Source organism: Arachis hypogaea, chromosome 20, assembly GCF_003086295.3.
Source record: "Arachis hypogaea cultivar Tifrunner chromosome 20, arahy.Tifrunner.gnm2.J5K5, whole genome shotgun sequence".
Lineage (NCBI taxonomy): Eukaryota > Viridiplantae > Streptophyta > Magnoliopsida > Fabales > Fabaceae > Arachis > Arachis hypogaea.
The window spans coordinates 142,870,132-142,893,585 of NC_092055.1; the positions used below are offsets into that span (position 1 = coordinate 142,870,132).

General features: G+C 34.4%; 6 protein-coding genes and 2 long non-coding RNA genes across 8 annotated transcripts; 6 read left to right on the forward strand and 2 right to left on the reverse strand.

Moving 5' to 3' along the window:
- Window positions 1–593: 593 nt before the first annotated feature.
- LOC140182669 (uncharacterized) lies at window positions 594–1,960 on the reverse strand. Its single transcript, XR_011878667.1, has 2 exons — window positions 1,355–1,960; window positions 594–1,234 (listed from the first exon to the last, which is right to left on the reverse strand). It is a non-coding gene; the product is annotated as an uncharacterized lncRNA (long non-coding RNA).
- Window positions 1,961–2,656: 696 nt separating this feature from the next.
- On the forward strand, window positions 2,657–3,805 carry LOC112786601 (F-box/kelch-repeat protein At3g23880-like). The gene has a single exon (XM_025829970.1). The coding sequence runs from the start codon at window positions 2,657–2,659 to the stop codon at window positions 3,803–3,805; it is 1,149 nt and encodes a 382-aa protein (XP_025685755.1).
- A 2,839-nt stretch (window positions 3,806–6,644) lies between these two features.
- On the forward strand, window positions 6,645–7,790 carry LOC112782461 (F-box/kelch-repeat protein At3g23880-like). The gene has a single exon (XM_025824852.3). The coding sequence runs from the start codon at window positions 6,645–6,647 to the stop codon at window positions 7,788–7,790; it is 1,146 nt and encodes a 381-aa protein (XP_025680637.1).
- A 4,171-nt stretch (window positions 7,791–11,961) lies between these two features.
- On the forward strand, window positions 11,962–13,192 carry LOC140183293 (F-box/kelch-repeat protein At3g23880-like). The gene is made up of 2 exons (XM_072231334.1): window positions 11,962–12,964; window positions 13,167–13,192. The coding sequence occupies exons 1-2, from the start codon at window positions 11,962–11,964 to the stop codon at window positions 13,190–13,192; spliced, it is 1,029 nt and encodes a 342-aa protein (XP_072087435.1).
- A 316-nt stretch (window positions 13,193–13,508) lies between these two features.
- Window positions 13,509–14,341, reverse strand: LOC140182798 (uncharacterized). Its single transcript, XR_011878931.1, has 2 exons — window positions 14,152–14,341; window positions 13,509–13,937 (listed from the first exon to the last, which is right to left on the reverse strand). It is a non-coding gene; the product is annotated as an uncharacterized lncRNA (long non-coding RNA).
- A 320-nt stretch (window positions 14,342–14,661) lies between these two features.
- On the forward strand, window positions 14,662–15,798 carry LOC112786602 (F-box/kelch-repeat protein At3g23880-like). The gene has a single exon (XM_025829971.2). The coding sequence runs from the start codon at window positions 14,662–14,664 to the stop codon at window positions 15,796–15,798; it is 1,137 nt and encodes a 378-aa protein (XP_025685756.2).
- Window positions 15,799–19,212: 3,414 nt separating this feature from the next.
- On the forward strand, window positions 19,213–20,358 carry LOC112782460 (F-box/kelch-repeat protein At3g23880-like). Its single transcript, XM_025824850.3, has one exon. The coding sequence runs from the start codon at window positions 19,213–19,215 to the stop codon at window positions 20,356–20,358; it is 1,146 nt and encodes a 381-aa protein (XP_025680635.2).
- A 1,898-nt stretch (window positions 20,359–22,256) lies between these two features.
- On the forward strand, window positions 22,257–23,402 carry LOC112786603 (F-box/kelch-repeat protein At3g23880-like). Its single transcript, XM_025829973.1, has one exon. The coding sequence runs from the start codon at window positions 22,257–22,259 to the stop codon at window positions 23,400–23,402; it is 1,146 nt and encodes a 381-aa protein (XP_025685758.1).
- Window positions 23,403–23,454: the final 52 nt, after the last annotated feature.

Below are 23,454 nucleotides of genomic sequence, written 5' to 3' on the forward strand. Positions count from 1 at the left end.
ATTAGCAGCTGAAAATTTGTTTCAATGCAGTAGAAAATATGCTGCTAAAAGTCACAATTGACATTGAACTGTAAAACGGTAAGTTTGATGCTATCACTATTTGCTGACGTTGCTGCACTGCTAATACTAAGTTGTCCCTTGTTGAATTCACTAGAAACCTCAGCTCATGAATGAACTCATTTGAATTGTCAAATGTTTCTTATAGCTATGTTACATTCCCAATTTGAGAGGAATAGCAACTGCACAATGCAGCCACTGCCATGTTTAGTTTGCCTAATATAAAAGCCAGGTACTGTAACTGTCATATATTCCATTTTGACAACTGAATCTATGCTTTGTAAGATCAAATCGTAGACTTGTAACCAATTTTCGGCATCACTTATGCAAACAAAATATGAGTATTTTGAATACCAATTTTAAACTCTTGAACCATTATGTCTTTTTTAAAAATCCTTCTTTCTCTCTTTGTTTAAACTCTATTCCAACAAATTTGGATCAATATTTATTTATTAATAGCTTGCAAAACTTTCATTGCGGAAGAAGTGAATGGAAAAATAAGTGCGTATATGCAAATTACAAAATTACGGACTTAGTTGTCTAAGGAAATATAAACTACAATTTTTGAGAATTCAAAGTTCTCACAATTTTTGAGGAACAGAACTCTTTAACGTTTCCGGCAGACCATCTCTAGGGATGGCGGTCCGAGAAGGAATGCCTTCGATATGTAATTGTTCAAGAGAATTAAGACCAAGCATTAATTCACTGAATAGATTTGATGCATTGATAATGTTTCTGTTATCTACTTCAACAGAAAATTGTGACTCAAGTAGAGAACAACTGTATAAATGCACAAATACAGCATGTTTGCAAATGAGGAATTACCTAACCAGTTGGGAAACCAGGTTCCACCATAGAATTTGATGGTTAGTTTGTTCAAGTTTGTTGAAGGCTGCAGGCGCTCCAATACAAGATGTTGGGACTCTTGAGCAGTGCAGCTATCCCATTCTAATGATAGATCTTCAATTTGTTCTTTCTTCTTCATATTGGCTTGTGAAGCATCACAGGGGCAACAATTTTTTGTAGCTTTGAAATGCAGAGCTTCCCCTGCAAATTGAATTCGTCACCAGGTATTCGTCACCTACTTCTTCCAGGATTTTCTTACTTTTTGTCACATGTACTAAACTTTCTGCGATCCATAGCCGAACTAGCATCTCTTTTTCTAAGACTGAGTTCTCTGGAAAATTGAACAATAAGCAAAGCAACGTTTCAAAGGAGCTGGAAGGAAATGATAGCTTAGTAGCAGAGCATGTTGCACATTTAAATTTGGCAGATCCCAAATGTTACTTCTAAGTACCTTATTCCAATCATTTTTCGACAATTTGGTGCGAAGAAGACTCCCCAATGCAACTGCAGCTAAAGGCAAACCATCACATTTTTTCACAATTTCTCTTCCAATTCCTTCTAGGTTGGACCTTTCACTGGAATTATTTGCTCCAAATGCGTGTTCAGCAATCTTCACTATCAAGAGATGTCAAATGGAAGATAGGAAATGTTTGCATAGCAGAGTATTCAAGTTTTCAGTATTTGTTGTTTTTGAGGTAACCGATTCAAGCACAGTCTTAATGACCCTGATAACATCAAAATCCTTTGAAACACATGCCCATGCTTTTAAATCAAACTTGTCTTTAACTTCATCTTCTTCTTTCCAACAAGTGAAACATTAAGCTTCCTTCTCCTAAAGAAGTCCAAACTCATTGGAAATGATCTTATCCAATAACACCTGAACAGAAGCAGAGAATAATGTCCCTCCCACAATAGCAGCAGCCATATAAGACCCTACAGTTGCCAGTAATTAACAGTATTAATTTACAAGAGAAGTAGTGTGTAAATAAGAATTAATATATAACACACAAATTTCTCACAAACAAGTTTCTTAGTATTTGATGAATTTACAATTATACTTTAATCAGTTAATGATGATTATTCTTAAGTAATTAGTAACAAGTTAGAACAAATGAATAGGATAAATAGAACGCTATAAGAGGACCAAAATGTGGTTTATTGATTCTATCAGTAGATGTTATTATAATCTCTCTCTAATTTTGGACCTCAATAATTAAAGAAGAGAGAGAGAGATGAATTCTTGCCTTAGAAGTAGAATTTAGTCAAAAACCAAATGACATGATTAGAAGCAATTAGCAGCAGAGCTTCTCTCAACTAAGATACTTCATTTCCTTTATATCCAGATCCAGCTGCTTCATCTTTGATGAAAAGTCACTCAAAACTCAAAGTCAAAAACAAAGTCAACATCAACCTTAACAAAAAAATCAATAAACTAATCTGTAATATTATCATTATTATTATTATTTAAAAGTAACTTAGGTAAAACTTTTTAAAATATAAAATTTAAAAATCTAATATAATCTTATATATTAACAAATTTTTAAATTTAACAGTTAAATTTATGTCTTTTATAATATTTTTAAATTTTAAAAATTATTTTACCAAACATAATTATTGCTACTTATATTTATTAAAAATCATTTTTAATTTAATTTATCAAATATAAATACTACACTTTTTGAAAATAAAAGCTTTATCAAACTACCTTATAATGCCAAAACTGCCTTTGCAATTGCATTTTGAGGGTAAGCACATGGCGGCTCAACACCCAACAGCGGCGCTCCTGTTGTGTGAAGTGGTGATGGAGATCCTCTCTTGGGTTCCTGCAAAGCCTCTCACGCGCCTGAAGCTTGTGTGCAAGTCATGGAACTCCATCATCTCCCACCCTCACTTCGTCAAACTTCACCTTCACCGTTCACCCAAAAATGCCATCCTCCTCCTTACGCGAACACAAGCGCTCAACCTCGGCGAAGAAGGAAAACAGAGCACACTGTTGAGTAGCGTTGAATCTTTCATCCAAAATCCATCATCAGCTCTTGATGCTCAAGAGAATCGCCACTCTCTACAAGTACAAGACTGGGTCTCGGGTTCATGCAACGGGTTGGTTTGTGTGGCCCGTATTCTTCGCCACCCTAACAACGGTATTTGCGATATCTGTTTTCGTTTATTGAATCCTCTCACAGGGTTTATTTCAGAGAACTCGCCGTGCTTAAGTGTCAATGTGCATAATGCTTTTGGGTTTGGGTATGATGAGTCAAGTGACAGTTACAAGGTAGTGACTCTCATTCGGGATTCTTCTGGAACAGTAACTGCGCAAGTTTATAGCTTCGGTGGCAGTTCTTGGAAGACGATCAACAGTCTCCCTGCTTTTCTGTATTTTGCTGAAGATATTAATGGCCACTTCATCGGTGGCACTCTTGATTGGCTAGTTCTCCGTAACCCGCATGGAGCTTATTATGATTGGGCTGATGTTACACTTGATATGTTAATGATTGTTTCTTTTGACCTGAAATCGGATACAAGTAAACAGATTCTGCTTCCAAAGGGTATCGATGAGATCCCCACTCAAGAGCCAATTCTGGGAGTTTGGGGAAATAGGCTGTATCTTCTTTATGATTACAAGAACACTCATTTTATTGCATGGCAAATGAAGGAGTTTGGAGATGAAAATTCTTGGACTCAATTGCTAAAGATTAGTTTTCACCATCTCGGTGTTGAAACGCTATTATTCCCGGAGTTTATATTTGAGAATGGAAATATCTTCATGTTGATAGGCAGGCATCGATTTGAGAGAGTTTTTTATGACCGAAGAGATCATAGTGTTAAACGCGTTAATTTCTTTTCCAACAATCGTTACGTCAATGCATTTGATTATGTTGAGAGCTTGGTTCAGCCTTGTTAAAATTCGGTTCCTATTCAAAGTTTTGCTTCTGCATTTTTTTTGTTCTGTTATTTTAAATCTTTATATTTCGTGTAGGTCCAGCAAAGTTCATGTCATTGTGATTATTTTGGGTGTGTTAAAATTCTAATTGATCCTAATTATATTTTAACAGGTGTTTCCTTACTTTAGCTACTTCTTGTTGTTGGGTCCAAATTTGTTGACGAATCACTTTTATTTATCTGCAACTTTATATATACATGTGCATAAAATTTTGACATCCTTATCATGACTACTTGTTGCATAAGTTTATTAATTTTTGCTAATTATTGGATGAAGTTTACAGAAAAATGAAGTTGTGTTGATTTTTTCATTACTAAGAATCTAGAACATGATTTTCTGGAGTGAAAAATGATTTTAGCCACCATCCCATTATAAAAGCAATGAAATTTTCACTTTCTTTATTTAGTTTTCTTTATTTAGTTATTTGTTACTTTATCTTTTCATGACATATGTTTTAAATGATGAACAAGCTTGATGGCAAGTTGAAATCTTATTTATAGTAGTCATGGGATTGGGGAATGGATTCTCTCCATTTTTTTTAACAATTAAGAGAGTAAAGTGTGATCTCTCACCATTAGTTTTATAAGTAGGACCAAGAATAAATATAAAAGAGAGAGCAATAGAGGGTTAAAGATCACACTTTACACTCTTAATTTTTTTAACAATTGAGAAGATCTATTCCCATGGGATTATACTAATAGAAATGAATACTATAAGAATGGAAATAAATTATGACATCCTATATTATCCTGTCAAAAGTACCCTAAGTATGCCCTATCTATGTCATAGATGCTCTATTTATGTATTTATGATGTGATGATTGTCAGTAACTAAGAGAATGAGGTGGCAAAAAAATTTTGATATGGAAGCAAAATAAGTGATATACTTTAACATGGTAATTTTTGGTGTTTTTTAAGATTGTGGGAGTACACGGACCCTCCGATGGTCCGATTTGTGTTGAAAAAAATTCAGAGTACACAAATTTGCTTCACAAATCGCATGGTCTGATTTGCAGCTGATGGAATTTGAAATCTGAAACATGGAATTCGGACCCTCCGTTTTGTTTTGTTCTGGGTAATTTTTTTTACATTCTGAGAGACACAACTCGCAGAGTCCGAGTTCTGCTTCCTCTGATCCCACAACGAGGTGAAGCACCCCTCCTCCCCATACGCGAGTTCAACACTTCCTTGGGTTCCATATTCAAATTAAAAAACTCGAATGAGGTTGAATCTTGGCCACCATTTTTTCTAGTCTTGTAACTTTTGCTTTCTTTAGATAAAACTAAGGAGATATTCTATTTTTATCTCCTATGTCACAACATGAGATAAAGCTGTAATTATTGTGAAAAAAATATGGAACGATAAGAGAGGAGAGAATTGCACCCAAATATATCATGGTTCGACTACTTAATGCAATATAGTCTATATCTAGTTTCTATCATAACAATAACGAAATTTCACTATCTTTTAACGGAATTACATTCACCAATTCTTCCTAGAATCTACCCAATCCTATCTGAGACAAATTCAGATTCTAACTCAATCCTGAACTTGACTAGGACTCACCTTAGCTTTCAACAGCAAAGAGAAGGAAAACCATCACATTTTTTCACAATTTCTCTTCCAATTCCTTCTAGGTTGGACCTTTCACTGGAATTATTTGCTCCAAATTGCTCCAAATTGCTCCAAATGCGTGTTCAGCAAGTAAAGACCAGCAATCTTCACTGTCAAGAGATGTCAAATGGAAGATAGGAAAGGTTTGCATAGCAGAGTCTTAGTGACCCTGAAAACATCAAAATCTTTTGAAACACATGCCCATGCTTTTAAATCAAACTTGTCTTTAACTTCATCTTCATCTTTCCAAGAAGTGAAACATTAAGCTTCCTTCTCCTAAAGAAGTCCAAGAACTCATTGGAAATGATCTTATCCAACAACACCTGAACAGAAGCAGAGACTAATGCCCCTCCCACAATAGCAGCAGCCATATTTTCTTTGGTTTAAATAAGACCCTACAGTTAGTTTACAGGAAAAGTAGTGTGTAAAGAAGGATTAATAGCACACAAATTTTTCACAAACAAGTTTCTTACTATTTGATGGATTTACCATTATACTTTAATCAGTTAATGATGATTATTCTTAAGTAATTAGTAACAAGTTAGAACAAATGAATAGAATAAAATAGAGAGCTATGAGAGGATTAAAATGTAATTTATTAATTCTATCAACAGATGTTGGACCTCAGTAATTAAAGAAGAGAGAAAGAGAGAGAGAGAGACCTGAATTCTTAAAATTTAGTTAGAAACCAAATGATATGATTAGAAACAATTAGCAACAGAGTTTCTCTCAACAAAGATACTTCATTTCCTTCATATCCAGATCCAGCTGCTTCTTCTTGATGAAAAGTCACTCAAAAACTCAAAGTCAAAGTCAACATTAACCTTAACAAAAAAACAATAAACCAATCTGTATTATTATTATTATTATTATTATTATTATTATTATTATTATTATTATTATTATTATTTAAAAATAACTAAGATGGAATTTTTTAAAGTTTAAAATTTAAAAGTCTAACATAATCTTATATATTAACTAATTTTTAAATTTAACAGTTAAATTTATATTTTCTATAATATTTTTAAATTTTAAAAACTATTTTACCAAACTTAATTATTACTACTTGAATTTATTAAAAGTCATTTTTAATTTGATTTACCAAACATAAATGCTCCACTTTTTAAAAAATAATCCTTTCAAAAATAAAAGTTTTGTCAAACTACCTTACAATGCCAAAACTGCACATGGCGGCTCAACACCTAACAGCGGCGCTTCTGTTGTGTGAAGTGGTGATGGAGATCCTCTCTTGGGTTCCAGCAAAGCCTGTCACGCGCCTGAAGCTTGTGTGCAAGTCATGGAACTCCATCATCTCCCACCCTCACTTCGTCAAACTTCACCTTCACCGTTCACCCAAAAATGCCATCCTCCTGCTTACGCTAACACCAGCGCTCACCCTCGACGAAGAAGAAAAATGGGGCTTAGCATTGACTAGCGTTGAATCTTTCATCCAAAATCCATCATCCACTCTTGATGCTCAAGAGAATCGCCACTCTCTACACGGACAAGACTGGGTTTCGGGTTCATGCAACGGTTTGGTTTGTGTGGCCCGTTTTCTTTGCCAACCCAACAACGATATTGGCGATATCTGGTTTCGTTTATTGAACCCTCTCACAGGGTTTGTTTCAGAGAACTCGCCGTGCCTACGTGTCAATGTGCATAATTCTTTTGGGTTTGGGTATGATGAGTCAAGTGACAGTTACAAGGTAGTGACTGTCATTCCGGATTCTTCTGGAACAGTAACTGCACAAGTTTATAGCTTCGGTGGCAGTTCTTGGAAGACGATCAACAGTTTCCCTGCTTTTCCTTTTTTTCCTGAAGATATTAATGGCCACTTCATCGGTGGCACTCTTAATTGGCTAGGTCTCCGTAACCCACATGGAGCTGATTATGATTGGGCTGATGTTACACTTGATATGTTAATGATTGTTTCTTTTGACCTGAAATCGGATACACATAAACAGATTCTGCTTCCAAAGGGTATCGATGAGATCCCCGGTCAAAAGCCAATTCTAGGAGTTTGGAGAAATAGCCTGTATCTTCTTCATGATTACAAGAACACTCATTTTATTGCATGGCAAATGAAGGAGTTTGGAGATGAAAATTCTTGGACTCAATTGCTAAAGATTAGTTTTCACCATCTCGGTGTTGAAAGGCTATTTCCAGCGTTTATATTTGAGAATGGAAATATCTTCATGTTGATAGGCAGGCATCGTTTTGAGGTAGTTTTTTATGACCGAAGAGATAATAGTGTTAAACACATTAATATCTTGGCCAACAATCGTTACGTCATTGCATTTGATTATGTTGAGAGCTTGGTTCAGCCTTGTTAAAATTCAGTTCCTATTCAGCTTTTTGTTAAAACTTACTTGTCAGAGTATTGTTTTTAGTTCTTTTTTTTATTCAGAGTAAATTTTTCATGCAGCATATGATTTCTTAGATCTTTAGATACATGTCTAATAAGATAGCAACTAAAATAAGATTGCTTTCTTAGATTGTTACATACTTACATACATGTCTAATAGGATGGTAACTATCTGTATTCTGAATTTTGTTGCTGTGAGATAGTTAATACGAAGAAAAGATGATGAAAAGTTAGATGTACTTAAGATCTTAAAATGATGTTGTAGAGGGATGGTTGGGATGAAGGGGTATCATAACAAAAACTTAATGAGGGAGCTGCTTTTAGTGTTCTATTGCTGTTTTGCCAACAAAATTATCAAGTCCAAGAATTACATATCACATTAGCAGCTGAAAATTTGTTTCAATGCAGTAGAAAATATGCTGCTAAAAGCTGTAAAACGGTAAGTTTGATGCTATCACTATTTGCTGACGTTGCTGCACTGCTAATACTAAGTTGTCCCTTGTTGAATTCACTAGAAACCTCAGCTCATGAATGAACTCATTTGAATTGTCAAATGTTTCTTATAGCTATGTTACATTCCCAATTTGAGAGGAATAGCAACTGCACAATGCAGCCACTGCCATGTTTAGTTTGCCTAATATAAAAGCCAGGTACTGTAACTGTCATATATGCCATTTTGACAACTCAATCTATGCTTTGTAAGATCAAATTGTAGACTTGTAACCAATTTTTGGCATCACTTATGCAAACAAAATATGAGTATTTTGAATACCAATTTTAAACTCTTGAACCATTATGTCTTTTTTAAAAATCCTTCTTTCTCTCTCTTTGTTTAAACTCTATTCCAACAAATTTGGATCAATATTTATTTATTAATAGCTTGCAAAACTTTCATTGCGGAAGAAGTGAATGGAAAAATAAGTGCGTATATGCAAGTTACTAAATTACGGACTTAGTTGTCAATGGAAATATAAACTACAATTTTTGAGAATTGAAAGTTCTCACAATTTTTGAAGAACAGAACTCTTTAACGTTTCCGGCAGACCATCTCTAGGGATGGCGGTCCGAGAAGGAATGCCTTCGATATGTAATTGTTCAAGAGAATTAAGACCAAGCATTAATTCACTGAATAGATTTGATGCATTGATAATGTTTCTGTTATCTACTTCAACAGAAAATTGTGACTCAAGTAGAGAACAACTGGATTAATGCACAAATACACCATGTTTGCAAATGAGGAATTACCTAACCAGTTGGGAAACCAGGTTCCACCATAGAATTTGATGGTTGGTTTGTTCAAGTTTGTTGAAGGCTGCAGGTGCTCCAATACAAGATGTTGGGACTCTTGACCAGTGCAGCTATCCCATTCTAATGACAGATCTTCAATTTGTTCTTTCTTCTTCATATTGGCTTGTGAAGCATCACAGGAGTCAACAATTTTTTCTAGCTTTGAAATGCAGAGCTTCCCCTGCAAATTGGGAAATTTTTGCAATTCTCCCACCTTCAATCCATTTTGCTGTCTGCTAACAACAAACCCAGATAAAGTTTGGAGATTTTCTAGTCTTGCTATTTGTGCCGGTATCTCCTGCAATTGAGTTCCACTAAGGTCGAGGTGGCGAAGATTCACCAACATTGCTATCTCCTCAGGTAATTCAGTGAGAAATTTACAATCAGACAACAGCAAGCTCTGTAGATTGTAGAGCTTGCAAACCACAGAAGGCAACCTTTTAATGTTAGTGCCAGAGAGATCTAAATGCCGCAAATGTTTTAAAGCTCCAACGGAGTCTGGTAACTCAGAGATATTCTTGTAGTGTGACAAAGATAATACCCGCAACTGTTTTAACTTGGGCAACAAGTCATATATTACCTTGTTTGATAGGTAATAGTCAAATGACCATCCATTCAATGGTAAGGGAAGGAAAACCATCATCACATTTTTTCACAATTTCTCTTCCAATTCCTTCTAGGTTGGACCTTTCACTGGAATTATTTGCTCCAAATGCGTGTTCAGCAAGTAAAGACCAGCAATCTTCACTACCAAGAGATGTCAAATGGAAGATAGGAAAGGTTTGCATAGCAGAGTATTCAAGTTATCAGTATTTGTTGTTTTGAGGTAACCGATTCAAGCAGAGTCTTAGTGACCCTGAAAACATCAAAATCCTTTGAAACACATGCCCATGCTTTTAAATCAAACTTGTCTTTAACTTCATCTTCATCTTTCCAAGAAGTGAAACATTAAGCTTCCTTCTCCTAAAGAAGTCCAAGAACTCATTGGAAATGATCTTATCCAACAACACCTGAACAGAAGCAGAGAGTAATGCCCCTCCCACAATAGCAGCAGCCATATTTTCTTTGGTTTAAATAAGACCCTACAGTTACCAGTAAATAACAGCATTAGTTTACAAGAGAAGTAGTGTGTAGGTAAGGATTAATAGCACACAAATTTCTCACTTCTTAGTGTTTGATGGATTTACAATTATACTTTAATCAATTAATGATGATTATTCTTAAGTAATTAGTAACAAGTTAGAACAAATGAATAGGATAAAATAGAGAGCCATGAGAGGACCAAAATGTGGTTTATTGATTTTATCAGCAGATGTTATTACAGTCCCTCCCTCTAATTTTGGACCTCACTAATTAAAGAAGAGAGGAAGAGAGGAAGAGAGAGAGAGCTCAATTCTTATTTTAGAAGTAGAATTTAATCAGAAAGCAAATGATACGATTAGAAGCAATTAGTAGTAGAACTTCTCTCAACTAAGATACTTCATTTCCTTCATATCCAGATTATTATTATTATTATTATTATTATTATTATTATTATTATTATTATTATTATTATGTGATGCATAATTCTGATTTTTTAAAAATACAGAAAGATATTTATTTCGACAAATTAAAAGTGTATGTACTTTGTATTTTCAAGAGAAGATGACACTTCTTTTTTTATGAAATGTCTAAAAAACATCCTATTCCCTCAATTTTCAAAACTTAAAATTAAGAAATTAAATAAAGAAGTGTAATGAAAATAAAAATTTGACAAAATTGAAAAGAATGCTTAGCACCTGCGAGTTGCTAGAGTTACAATCAGATTGTTGTGTGCCTTTCTCTTATTGTTTTGGTGTGGCTTGTCTTATTGGTATTTCCGGCGGGTCCAAACAACAAAAAAAAAAATTAAAAAACCTCTTGCTCCCAGTTTGTGCAAGTTACAGTCATGGCTGCTCTGCAACATTTTCAAAGTTGGGATCACAAAACAAACATAAAACTTAGGTTTAATTACTCTGTCAGTCCCTATAGTTTCGTGAAATTTTCAATTAGATCCCTATACTTTTTTTCTTTTTAATTGGGTCCCTGCACCAATTTTTTTTTAATTAAGTCCCTCTTAGTAGTAATTGGCTTAATTTTATAGGGACCCAACTAAAAAAAGGAATTGGTACAGGGACCTAAATAAAAGGAAAAAAAAGTATAGAGACCTAAATAAAAGAAAAAAAAAAGTATAGGGACCTATTTAAAAAAAATTTGGTGTAAAGACTCAATTAAAAAAAAATATAAGGATCTAATTGAAAATTTTGCAAAACTATAGGAATCAGCAGAGTAATTAAACCTAAAACTTATACAAAAATTTCAAGATTTCAGCACCACAAAATCAACAAATCAAGCCGCAGCCATTTACCAGAAAAGAAAGTTGTTCTGCAATTGGACAAATCCTAAAATTAGCTCTGCCATAAATAACTTGGAAAATGAAATTACTTTCAAACCTCTACATATTAATAAAATCCCAAAAATGTGTGCGCCATCACAAATTTTTCGTTTTCAGAAACGACGTTAATAATCTCCACTAACACAACAATAACAGGACACATGTCATCTCTTCATTTCCTGATCAATTTTAAAACCTAGCCGCCAGAGACACGATTAATTTAAATTTAATTTTTTTAAATTTTGAAATATGATCACTCATTTTTAAATGATTTTTTTATAATTTTTTAATCTTATTTATAAGATAAATAATAAAAAAAAAAAAAAACACACTTTATCCTTTAAAATAAAATTTAAAATTTAAAGAATTCAAATCCTATCCGCTACTTATAATACAATTACATTTACGTTCTTCTTCGTTGTATTTCGAGGGCATGCAGATGGCGGCTCAACACCCAACAGCGGCGCTCGTCTTGTGTGAAGTGGTGATGGAGATCCTCTCTTGGATTCCTGCAAAGCCTGTCACGCGCCTGAAGCTTGTGTGCAAGTCATGGAACTCCATCATCTCCCACCCTCACTTCGTCAAACTTCACCTTCACCGTTCACCCAATAATGCCATCCTCCTGTCTACGCGAACACCACCTTTCCCCGAGAAAGAAAGAAAACAGGGCTTAGTGTTGAGTAGCGTTGAATCTTTCATCCAAAATCCATCATCTACTTTTGATGCTCAAGAGAATCGCCACTCTCTACACGTACAAGACTGGGTTTTGGGTTCATGCAACGGGTTGGTTTGTGTGGCCCATATTCTATACAAGAACCATATTTGCGATATCCGGTTTCGTTTATGGAACCCTCTCACAGGGTTTATTTCAGGGAACTCGCCTTGCTTACGTATCAATGCGCATAATGTTTTTGGGTTTGGGTATGATGAGTCAAGTGACAGTTACAAGGTAATGACTGTCATTCGGGATTCTTCTGGAACAGTAACTGCCCAAGTTTATAGCTTCCGTGGCAGTTCTTGGAAGATGGTCAACAGTTTTCCTGCTTTTCCGTTTTCTGATGAAGATATTGGCCACTTCATCGGTGGCACTCTTAATTGGCTAGGTCTCCGTAACCCGCATGGAGGTGATTGGGATGCTGTTACACTTGATATGTTAATGATTGTTTCTTTTGACCTGAAATCGGATACACATAAACAGATTCTGCTTCCAAAGGGTATCGATGAGATCTCCAGTAAAGATCCAACTTTGGGAGTTTGGGGAAATAGCCTGTATCTTCTTCATGATTACAATAACACTCATTTTATTGCATGGCAAATGAAGGAGTTTGGAGATGAAAATTCTTGGACTCAATTGCTAAAGATTAGTTTTCACTATCTCGGTGTTGAAAGGCTATTATTCCCGGAGTTTATATTTGAGAATGGAAATATCTTCATGTTGAGAGGTAGGCATCGTTTTGAGGAAGTTTTTTATGACCGAAGAGATAATAGTGTTAAACGCGTTAATATCTTGGCCAAAAACTGTTACTTCAATGTATTTGATTATGTTGAGAGCTTGATTCAGCCTTGTTAAAATTCGGTTCCTATTCAAAGTTTTGCTTCTGCAGCTTTTTATTCTGTTATTTTAAATTCTTATATTTCATGTAGGCCTAGCAAAGTTCATGTCATTGTGATTATTTCGGGTGTTTTCTTACTTTAGCTACTTAATAAAACTAATCACACAAACAAATGATAATAGTCTAATAATGTTTGGTCATCACTTCAATCCAGTTTTAGTTTTTCAAATTCAACATGATGTATATACCTTCATTAGTTTTTTCCTATGTGACTATGTAAAGGTGGGTTTGATCCTGTGTATCTCCATTTCCAATAGTATTGGAACCAAAAAACTTACGTGTCAGAGTATTGTTTAGTTCTTTTTTTATTCGGAGTAAATTTGTCATGCAGTATATGATTTCTTAGATCTTTAGATACATGTCTAATAGGATATCAACTAAAATAAGATTGTTTTCTTAGATTGTTACATACATGTTTAATAGGATGGTAACCATGTGTATTCTGAATTTTGTTGCTGTGAGATAGTTAATACGAAGAAAAGATGATGAAGTATTGACTAAAGAGAGAATTTTTTGCCACTGGAAAAGTTAGATGTACTTAGGATCTTAAAATGATGTTTTAGAATCTTAGTGACCCTGGAAACATCAAAATCCTTTGAAACACATGCCCATGCTTTTAAATCAAACTTGTCTTTAACTTCATCTTCATCTTTGCAAGAAGTGAAACATTAAGCTTCCTTCTCCTAAAGAAGTCCAAGAACTCATTGGAAATGATCTTATCCAACAACACCTGAACAGAAGCAGAGACTAATGCCCCTCCCACAATAGCAGCAGCCATATTTTCTTTGGTTTAAATAAGACCCTACAGTTACCAGTAATTAACAGGATTAGTTTACAAGAGAAGTAGTGTATAAGGATTAATATATAGCACACAAATTTTTCACAAACAAATTTCTTAGTAATTGATGGATTTACAATTATATTTTAATCAGTTAATGATGATTATTCTTAAGTAATTAGTAACAAGTTAGAACAAATAAATAGGATAAAAGAGAGAGAGAGAGCTGAATTCTTACCTTAGAAGTAGAATTTAGTCAGAAACCAAATGATATGATTAGAAGCAATTAGCAGCAGAGCTTCTCTCAACTAAAATACTTCATTTCCTTCATATCCAGATCCAGCTACTTCTTATTTGATGAGAAGTCACTCAAAACTCAAAGTCAAAGTCAAAATCAACATCAACCTTAAGAAAAAAATTAATAAACTAATCTGTATTATTATTATTATTATTATTATTATTATTATTATTATTATTATTATTATTATTTAAAAATAATTAAGGTATAACTTTTTAAAATTTAAATTTTAAAAGTCTAATATTAACAAATTTTTAAATTTTAAGAATTAAATTTATATTTTTTATAATATTTTTAAATTTTAAAAATTATTTTACCAAATGCAATTATTACTATTTGAATTTATTAAAAATTATTTTTAATTTAATTTAAAAAATATAAATACTAAACCTTTTAAAAATATAAGATTTATCAAAACTACCTTTGCAATTGCATTTTGAGAGTATGCACATGGCGGCTCAACACCTAACAGCGGCGCTCCTGTTGTGTGAAGTGGTGATGGAGATCCTCTCTTGGGTTCCTGCAAAGCCTCTCACGCGCCTGAAGCTTGTGTGCAAGTCATGGAACTCCATCATCTCCCACCCTCACTTCGTCAAACTTCACCTTCACCGTTCACCCAAAAATGCCATCCTCCTGTCTACGCGAACACCAACTTTCCCCCGCGACGAAGAAAAAAAACAGGGCTTAGTGTTGAGTAGCGTTGAATCTTTCATCCAAAATCCATCATCCACTCTTGATGCTCAAGAGAATCGCCGCTCTCTACAAGTAGAAGACTGGGTTGTGGGTTCATGCAACGGGTTGGTTTGTGTGGCCCGTTTTCTTGACCCCATCAATGGTATTATCGATATCTGGTTCCATTTATTGAACCCTCTCACAGGGTTGATTTCAGAGAACTCGCCGTGCTTACGTGTCAATGTGCATACTGCTTTTGGGTTTGGGTATGATGAGTCAAGTGACAGTTACAAGGTAGTGACTGCTACTCGGGATTCTTCTGGAACAGTAACTGCGCAAGTTTATAGCTTCGGTGGCAGTTCTTGGAAGAGAGCCAACAGTTTCCCTGCTTTTCCGTTTTCTGTTGAAGATAATGGCCAATTCATCGGTGGCACTCTTAATTGGCTAGGTCTCTGTAACCCGCATGGAGATGATTATGATTGGGCTGCTGTTACACTTGATATGTTAATGATTGTTTCTTTTGACCTGAAATTGGATACAAATAAACAGATTCTGCTTCCAAAGGGTATCGATGAGATCCCCCGTGAAGAGCCAAGTCTGGGAGTTTGGGGAAACAGCCTGTATCTTCTTCATGATTACAAGAACACTCATTTTATTGCATGGCAAATGAAGGAGTTTGGAGATGAAAATTCTTGGACTCAATTGCTAAAGATTAGTTTTGACCATCTCGGTGTTGAAATGCTATTGCTACCGGAGTTTATATTTGAGAATGGAAATATCTTCATGTTTATGGGCAGGCATAGTTTTGAGGAAGTTTTTTATGACCGAAGAGATAATAGTGTTAAACGCGTTAATATCAACAATCTTGACTTCGATGCATATGATTATGTTGAAAGCTTGATTCAGCCTTGTTAAAATTCTGTTCTTATTCAAAGTTTTGCTTCTGCAGCTTTTTATTCTGTTATTTTAAATTCTTATATTTCATGTAGGCCCAGCAAAGTTCATGTCATTGTGATTATTTTGGGTGTTTTCTTACTTTAGCTACTTCTTGTTGTTGGGTCCAAATTTAAAAATCAATTTTGATTTGGCTGCAAACTTTATATATACAAAAAATTCTAACATTCTTATCATGACTACTTGTTGCATAAGTTTATTCATTTTTGCTAATTGTTGGATGAAGTTTACAGACAAATGAAGTTGCGTTGATTTTTTCATTAGTAAGAATCTAGAACATCATTTTCTGGAGGGAAGATTGATTTTTGCGACTATCCTATTATAAAAGTAATGAAAAATTCACTTTATTTAGTTATTGGTTACTTTATCTTTTCATGACATATGTTTTGTATGGCGAATAAGCTTGATGACAAGCTGAATTCTTATTTACAGTAGTCATAGGAATGAATAATATAAGGATGGAAATAAATTATGACATCCTATTGCCCTGCCAAAAGTACCCTATCTATGATGTATATACTTTCGTTAGTTTTTTCCGTGGAAATTATGTGACAATGTGAAGGTTGTTTTGATCCTGTGTATCTCAATTTTCAATGGTGTTGGAACAAAAAATCTTACGTGTCAGAGTATTGTTTTTAGTTCTTTTTTTTATTCGGAGTAAATTTGTGATGCAGCATATAATTTCTTGGATCTTTAGATAGATGTCTAATAGGATAGCAACTAAAATAAGATTGCTATCTTAGATTGTTACATACATGTCTAATAGGATGGTAACTATGTGTATTTTGAATTTTGTTACTGTGAGATAGTTAGTACGAAGAAAAAATGATGAAATGTTGACTAATGAAAGAATTTTTTGATGTACTTAAAATCTTAAAATGATGTTGTAGAGGGATGGTTGGGAGGGGAGGGGTATCATAACAAAAACTTAATGAGGGAGCTGCTTTTAGTATTCTATTGCTGTTTTGTCAACAAAATTATCAAGTCCAAGAATTACATATTACATTAGCAGCTGAAAAAAATTTGTTTCAATGCACTAGAAAATATGCTGCTAAAAGTCACAATTGACATTGAACTATAACATGATAAGTTTGATGCTATCACTATTTGCTGACGTTGCTGCACTGCTAATACTAAGTTGTTCCCTATTGCATTCACTAGAAACCTCAGCTCATGAATTAACTCATTTGAATTGTCAAATGTTTCTTATAGCTATCTTACATTCCCAATTTGACAGGAATAGCAACTGCACAATGCAGCTACTGCCATGTTTAGTTTGCCTAGTGTAAAAGCCAGGTACTGTAACTATCATTTCCGCCATTTTGACAACTCAATCTATGCTTTGCAAGATCAAATCGTAGACTTGTAACCAATTTTTGGCATCACTTATTGAAACAACACATGAGTATTTTGAATACCAATTTTAAACTCGTGAACCATTATGTCTTTTTTAAAAATCCTTCTTTTTCTTTCTTTGTTTAAACTCTATTCCATAAAATTCAGGACCAATAGTCTTCACTGAGATAATATCAAATATGATGAGTTCTTTAAGATTATGAAGCTGTCCAACAGGTGATAGTGCAAATGAGGAATTACCTAACCAGTTCGGAAACCAGGTTCCACCATAGAATTTGATGGTTAGTTTCTTCGAGTTTGTTGAAGGCTGCAGGTGCTCCAATACAAGATGTTGGGACTCTTGAGCAGTGCAGCTATCCCATTCTAATGATAGATCTTCAATTTGTTCTTTCTTCTTCATATTGGCTTGTGAAGCATCACAGGGGTCAACAATCTTCCCCTGAAAATTGAATTCGTCACCAACTTCTTCCAGGATTTTCTTACTTTTTGACACATGTACTAAGCCTTCTGCAATCCATAACCGAACTTGTATCTCTTTTTCTAAGACTGAGTTCTTTGGAAAAATTGAACAATAAGCAAAGCAATGTTTCAAAGGAGCCGGAAGGAAATGATAGCTTAGTAGCAGAGCAGGTTGCACTTTCAAATTTGGCAGATCACAAATGTTACTTCTAAGTACCTTATTCCAATCATTTCTCGACAATTTGGTGCGAAAAAGACCCCCCAATTCAACTGCAGCTAAAGGCAAACCATCACATTTTTTCACAATTTCTCTTCCAATTTCTTCTATGTTGGACCTTTCACTGGAATTATTTGCTCCAAATGCGTGTTCGGCAATCTTCACTATCAAGAGATGTCAAATGGAAGATAGGAAAGGTTTGCATAGCAGAGTATTCAAGTTATCAGTATTTGTTGTTTTTGAGGTAACCGATTCAAGCACAGTCTTAGTGACCCTGAAAACCATCAAAATCCTTTGAAACACATGCCCATGCTTTTAAATCAATCTTGTCTTTAACTTCATCTTCTTCTTTCCAATAAGTGAAACATTAAGCTTCCTTCTCCTAAAGAAGTCCAAGAACTCATTGGAAATGATCTTATCCAACAACACCTGAACAGAAGCAGAGAGTAATTCCCCTCCCACAATAGCGGCAGCCATATTTTCTTTGGTTTAAATAAGACCCTATAAATAACAGTATTAGTTTACAGGAGAAATAGTGTATTAATAGCACACAAATTTCTCACAAACAAGTTTTTTTAGTATTTGATGGATTTACAATTATATTTTAATCAGTTAATGATGATTATTCTTAAGTAATTAGTAACAAGTTAGAACAAATGAATAGGACAAAAATGTAATTTATTGATTCTATCAGCAGATGTTATTACAGTCTCTTCCTCTAATTTTGGACCTCACTAATTAAAGAAGAGAGAAAGAGAGAGAGAGATGAATTCTTACCTTAGAAGTAGAATTTAATCCGAAACTAAATGATATGATTAGAAGCAATTAGCAACAGAGCTTCTCTCAACTAAGATACTTCATTTCTTTCATATCCCGATCCAGCTGCTTCTTCTTTGATGAGAAGTCACTCAAAACTCAAAGTCAAAATCAACATCAACCTTAACAAAAAAATCAATAAACTAATCTGTATTATTATTATTATTATTATTATTATTATTATTATTATTATTATTATTATTATTTAAAAATAATTAAGGTAGAACTTTTTAAAATTTAAAATTTAAAAGTCTAATATAATCTTATATATTAACAAATTTAAAAGTCTAATATAATCTTATATATTAACAAATTTTTAAATTTAACAGTTAAATTTGTCTTTTATAGTATTTTTAAATTTTAAAAATTATTTTATCAAACGTAATTATTGTTACTTATATTTATTAAGAATTATTTTTTATTTAATTTACCAAACATAAATACTATATTTTTTAAAAATAAAAACTTTATCAAACTACTTTATAATGCCAAAACTACCTTTGCAATTGCATTTTGAGGGTATGCACATGGCGGCTCAACACCCAACGGCGGCGGTCCTCTTGTGTGAAGTGGTGATGGAGATCCTCTCTTGGGTTCCAGCAAAGCCTGTCACGCGCCTGAAGCTTGTGTGCAAGTCATGGAACTCCATCATCTCCCACCCTCACTTCGTCAAACTTCACCTTCACCGTTCGTCCAAAAATGCCATCCTCCTGTTTACGCTAACACAACCGCTCACCCTCGGCGAAGAAAGAAAACAGAGCATAGTGTTGAGTAGCGTTGAATCTTTCATCCAAAATCCATCATCCGCTCTTGATGCTCAAGAGAATCACCACTCTCTACACGTACAAGACTGGGTTTCGGGTTCATGCAACGGGTTGGTTTGTTTGGCCCGTATTCTTTACCACCCCAACAACCATATTTGCGATATCTGGTTTCGTTTATTGAACCCTCTCACAGGGTTTATTTCAGAGAACTCGCCGTGCTTAAGTGTCAGTATGCATACTGCTTTTGGGTTTGGGTACGATGAGTCAAGTGACAGTTACAAGGTAGTGACTGTCATTCGGGATTCTTCTGGAACAGTAACTGCGCAAGTTTATAGCTTCGGTGGCAGTTCTTGGAAGAGGGCCAACAGTTTCCCTGCTTTTCCGTTTTCTGTTGAAGATAATGGCCACTTCATCGGTGGCACTCTTAATTGGCTAGGTCTCCGTAACCCACATGGAGGTGCTTATGATTGGGCTGATGTTACACTTGATATGTTAATGATTGTTTCTTTTGACCTGAAATCGGATACAAATAAACAGATTCTGCTTCCAAAGGGTATCGATGAGATCCCCGGTCAAAAGCCAACTCTGGGAGTTTGGGAAAATAGCCTGTATTTTCTTCATGATTACAAGAACACTCATCTTATTGCATGGCAAATGAAGGAGTTTGGAGATGAAAATTCTTGGACTCAATTGCTAAAGATTAGTTTTCACCATCTCGGTGTTGAAAGGCTATTATTCCCGGAGTTTATATTTGAGAATGGAAATATCTTCATGTTGAGAGGCCGGCATCGTTTTGAGGAAGTTTTTTATGACAGAAGAGATAATAGTGTTAAACGCGTTAATATCTTGGCCAACAATTGTTACTTCGATATATTTGATTATGTTGAGAGCTTGATTCAGCCTTGTTAAAATTTGGTTCCTATTCAAAGTGCTTTTGTTCTGTTATTTTAAATTCTTATATTTCATGTAGGCACAGCAAAGTTCATGTCATTGTGATTATTTTGGGTGTTTTCTTATTTTAGCTACTTCTTTGTTGTTGGGTCCAAATTTGTAGACAGTTCACTTTTATCATGACTATTTTAACATCTTACGAACTTAATAAAACATGATGTATATAATAGTCTAATAATGTTTGGTCATCACTTCAATCCAGTTTTAGTTTTTCAAATTCAACATGATGTATATACCTTCATTAGTTTTTTCCTATGTGACTATGTAAAGGTGGGTTTGATCCTGTGTATCTCCATTTCCAATAGTATTGGAACCAAAAAACTTACGTGTCAGAGTATTGTTTAGTTCTTTTTTTATTCGGAGTAAATTTGTCATGCAGTATATGATTTCTTGGATCTTTAGATACATATCTAATAGAATAGCAACTAAAATAAGATTGCTTTCTTAAATTGTTACATATATGTCTAATAGGATGGTAACTATGTGTATTCTGAATTTTGTTGCTGTGAGATAGTTAATACAAAAAAAAGACGATGAAGTATTGCCTAATGAGAGAATTTTTTGTCATTGAAAAAGTTATATATCTTAAAATGCTGTTGTAGAGAGACGGTTGGGAGGGGAGGGGTATCATAACAAAAACTTAATGAGGGAGCTGCTTTTAGAATTGATCATACCATATGATCGTCGAAACGAGAGGAAAAGACGTTTCGCACCTTGGCACTTTCATTCAACCATTCCTTGACAGCAGGATTTGTGATCTGCTTCTCCTCGGCATCATTTAGAACAGCTTAAACACTCAGTAATGTCACCTTCATCTTTTCAAGAAGTGAAACATTAAGCTTTCTTTCTCCTAAAGAAGTCCAAAAACTCATTGGAAATGATCTTATCCAACAACACCTGAACATAAGCAAAGAGTAATGCCCCTCCCATAATAGCAGCAGTCATATTTTCTTTGGTTTAAATAAGAACCTACAGTTACCAGTAAATAACAATATTAGTTTACAAAAAGTGGACTAATTTTAATTTTTTTAGTTGTTGATAATAATATCGGAAATACTACAGTTTAACTTTTTGTTTTGTTACTTAATAATTTTGTACTTTTTAGTTGCTCCACCTTATTGTGTTGAACTTTTTGTTTTAAAAAAATAATCAGAATAGTCTTGAAATAAAACCACACACAAATTTCTTAATATTTGTTAATGATGATTATTCTTAAGTAATTAGTAACAAGTTAGAACAAATAAATAGGACCAAAATGTTGTTCATTAATTCTATCAGCAGATGTTATTCCAGTCTCTCCCTCTAATTGTGGACCACTAATTAAAAAAGAGAGAGAGAGCTGAATTCTTACCTTAGAAGTAAAATTTAGTCCGAAACGAAATGATATGATTAGAAGCAATTAGCAGCAGAGTTTCTCTCAACTAAAGATACTTCATTTCCTTCATATCCAAATCCAACTGCTTTTTTTTATAGAAGTAACTCAAAAATCAAAATCAAAGTCAACGTCAACGTCAACCTTAACAAAAAAAATTAATAAACTAATCTGTATTATTATTATTATTATTATTATTATTATTATTTAAAAGTAATTAAGGTATAACTTTTTAAAATTTAAAATTTAAAAGTCTAATATTAACAAATTTTTAAATTTAACAATTAAATTTATATCTTTTATAATATTTTTAAATTTTAAAAATTATTTTACCAAACATAATTATTACTACTTGTATTTATTAAAAGTTATTTTTAATTTAATTTAACAAATATAAATACTAAACCTTTTAAAAATAAAAGCTTTATCAAACTACCTTATAGTGCCAAAACTACATTTGCAATTGCATTTTGAGAGTATGCACATGGCGGCTCAACACCTAACAGCGGCGCTCTTCTTGTGTGAAGTGGTGATGGAGATCCTCTCTTGGATTCCTGCAAAGCCTGTCACGCGCCTGAAGCTTGTGTGCAAGTCATGGAACTCCATCATCTCCCACCCTCACTTCGTCAAACTTCACCTTCACCGTTCACCCAATAATGCCATCCTCCTGTCTACGCGAACACCAACTTTCCCCCGCGACGAAGAAAAAAAACGGGGCTTAGTGTTGACTACCGTTGAATCTTTCATCCAAAATCCATCATCCACTCTTGATGCTCAAGAGAATCGCCGCTCTCTACACCTAGAAGACTGGGTTTCGGGTTCATGCAACGGGTTGGTTTGTGTGGCCCGTATTCTTTGCCACCCCAACAAGGATATTTGCGATATCTGGTTGCGTTTATTGAACCCTCTCACAGGGTTTATTTCAGAGAACTCGCCGTGCTTACGTGTCAATGTGCATACTGCTTTTGGGTTTGGGTATGATGAGTCAAGTGACAGTTACAAGGTAGTGACTGTCAGTCGGGATTCTTCTGGAACAGTAACTGCGCAAGTTTATAGCTTCGGTGGCAGTTCTTGGAAAAGGGCCAACAGTTTCCCTGCTTTTCCGTTTTCATGTGAAGATAATGGCCAGTTCATCGGTGGCACTCTTAATTGGCTAGGTCTCCGTAACCCGCATGGAGCTCATTATGATTGGGCTGCTGTTACACTTGATATGTTAATGATTGTTTCTTTTGACCTGAAATCTGATACACATAAACAGATTCTGCTTCCAAAGGGTATCGATGAGATCCCCGGTCAACAGCCAACTCTGGGAGTTTGGGGAAATAGCCTGTATCTTCTTCATGATTACAAGAACACTCATCTTATTGCATGGCAAATGAAGGAGTTTGGAGATGAAAATTCTTGGACTCAATTGCTAAAGATTAGTTTTCACCATCTCGGTATTGTTAAAACGCTATTTCCAGGATTTATATTTGAGGATGGAAATATCTTCATGTTGAGAGGCAGTCATCTTTTTGAGGAAGTTTTTTATGACCGAAGAGACAATAGTGTTAAACGCGTTAATTTCTTGGCCAACAATCTTCTCTTCGATGTATTTGATTATGTTGAGAGCTTGGTTCAGCCTTGTTAAAATTTGGTTCCTATTCAAAGTTTTGCTTCTGCAGCTTTTTGTTCTGTTATTT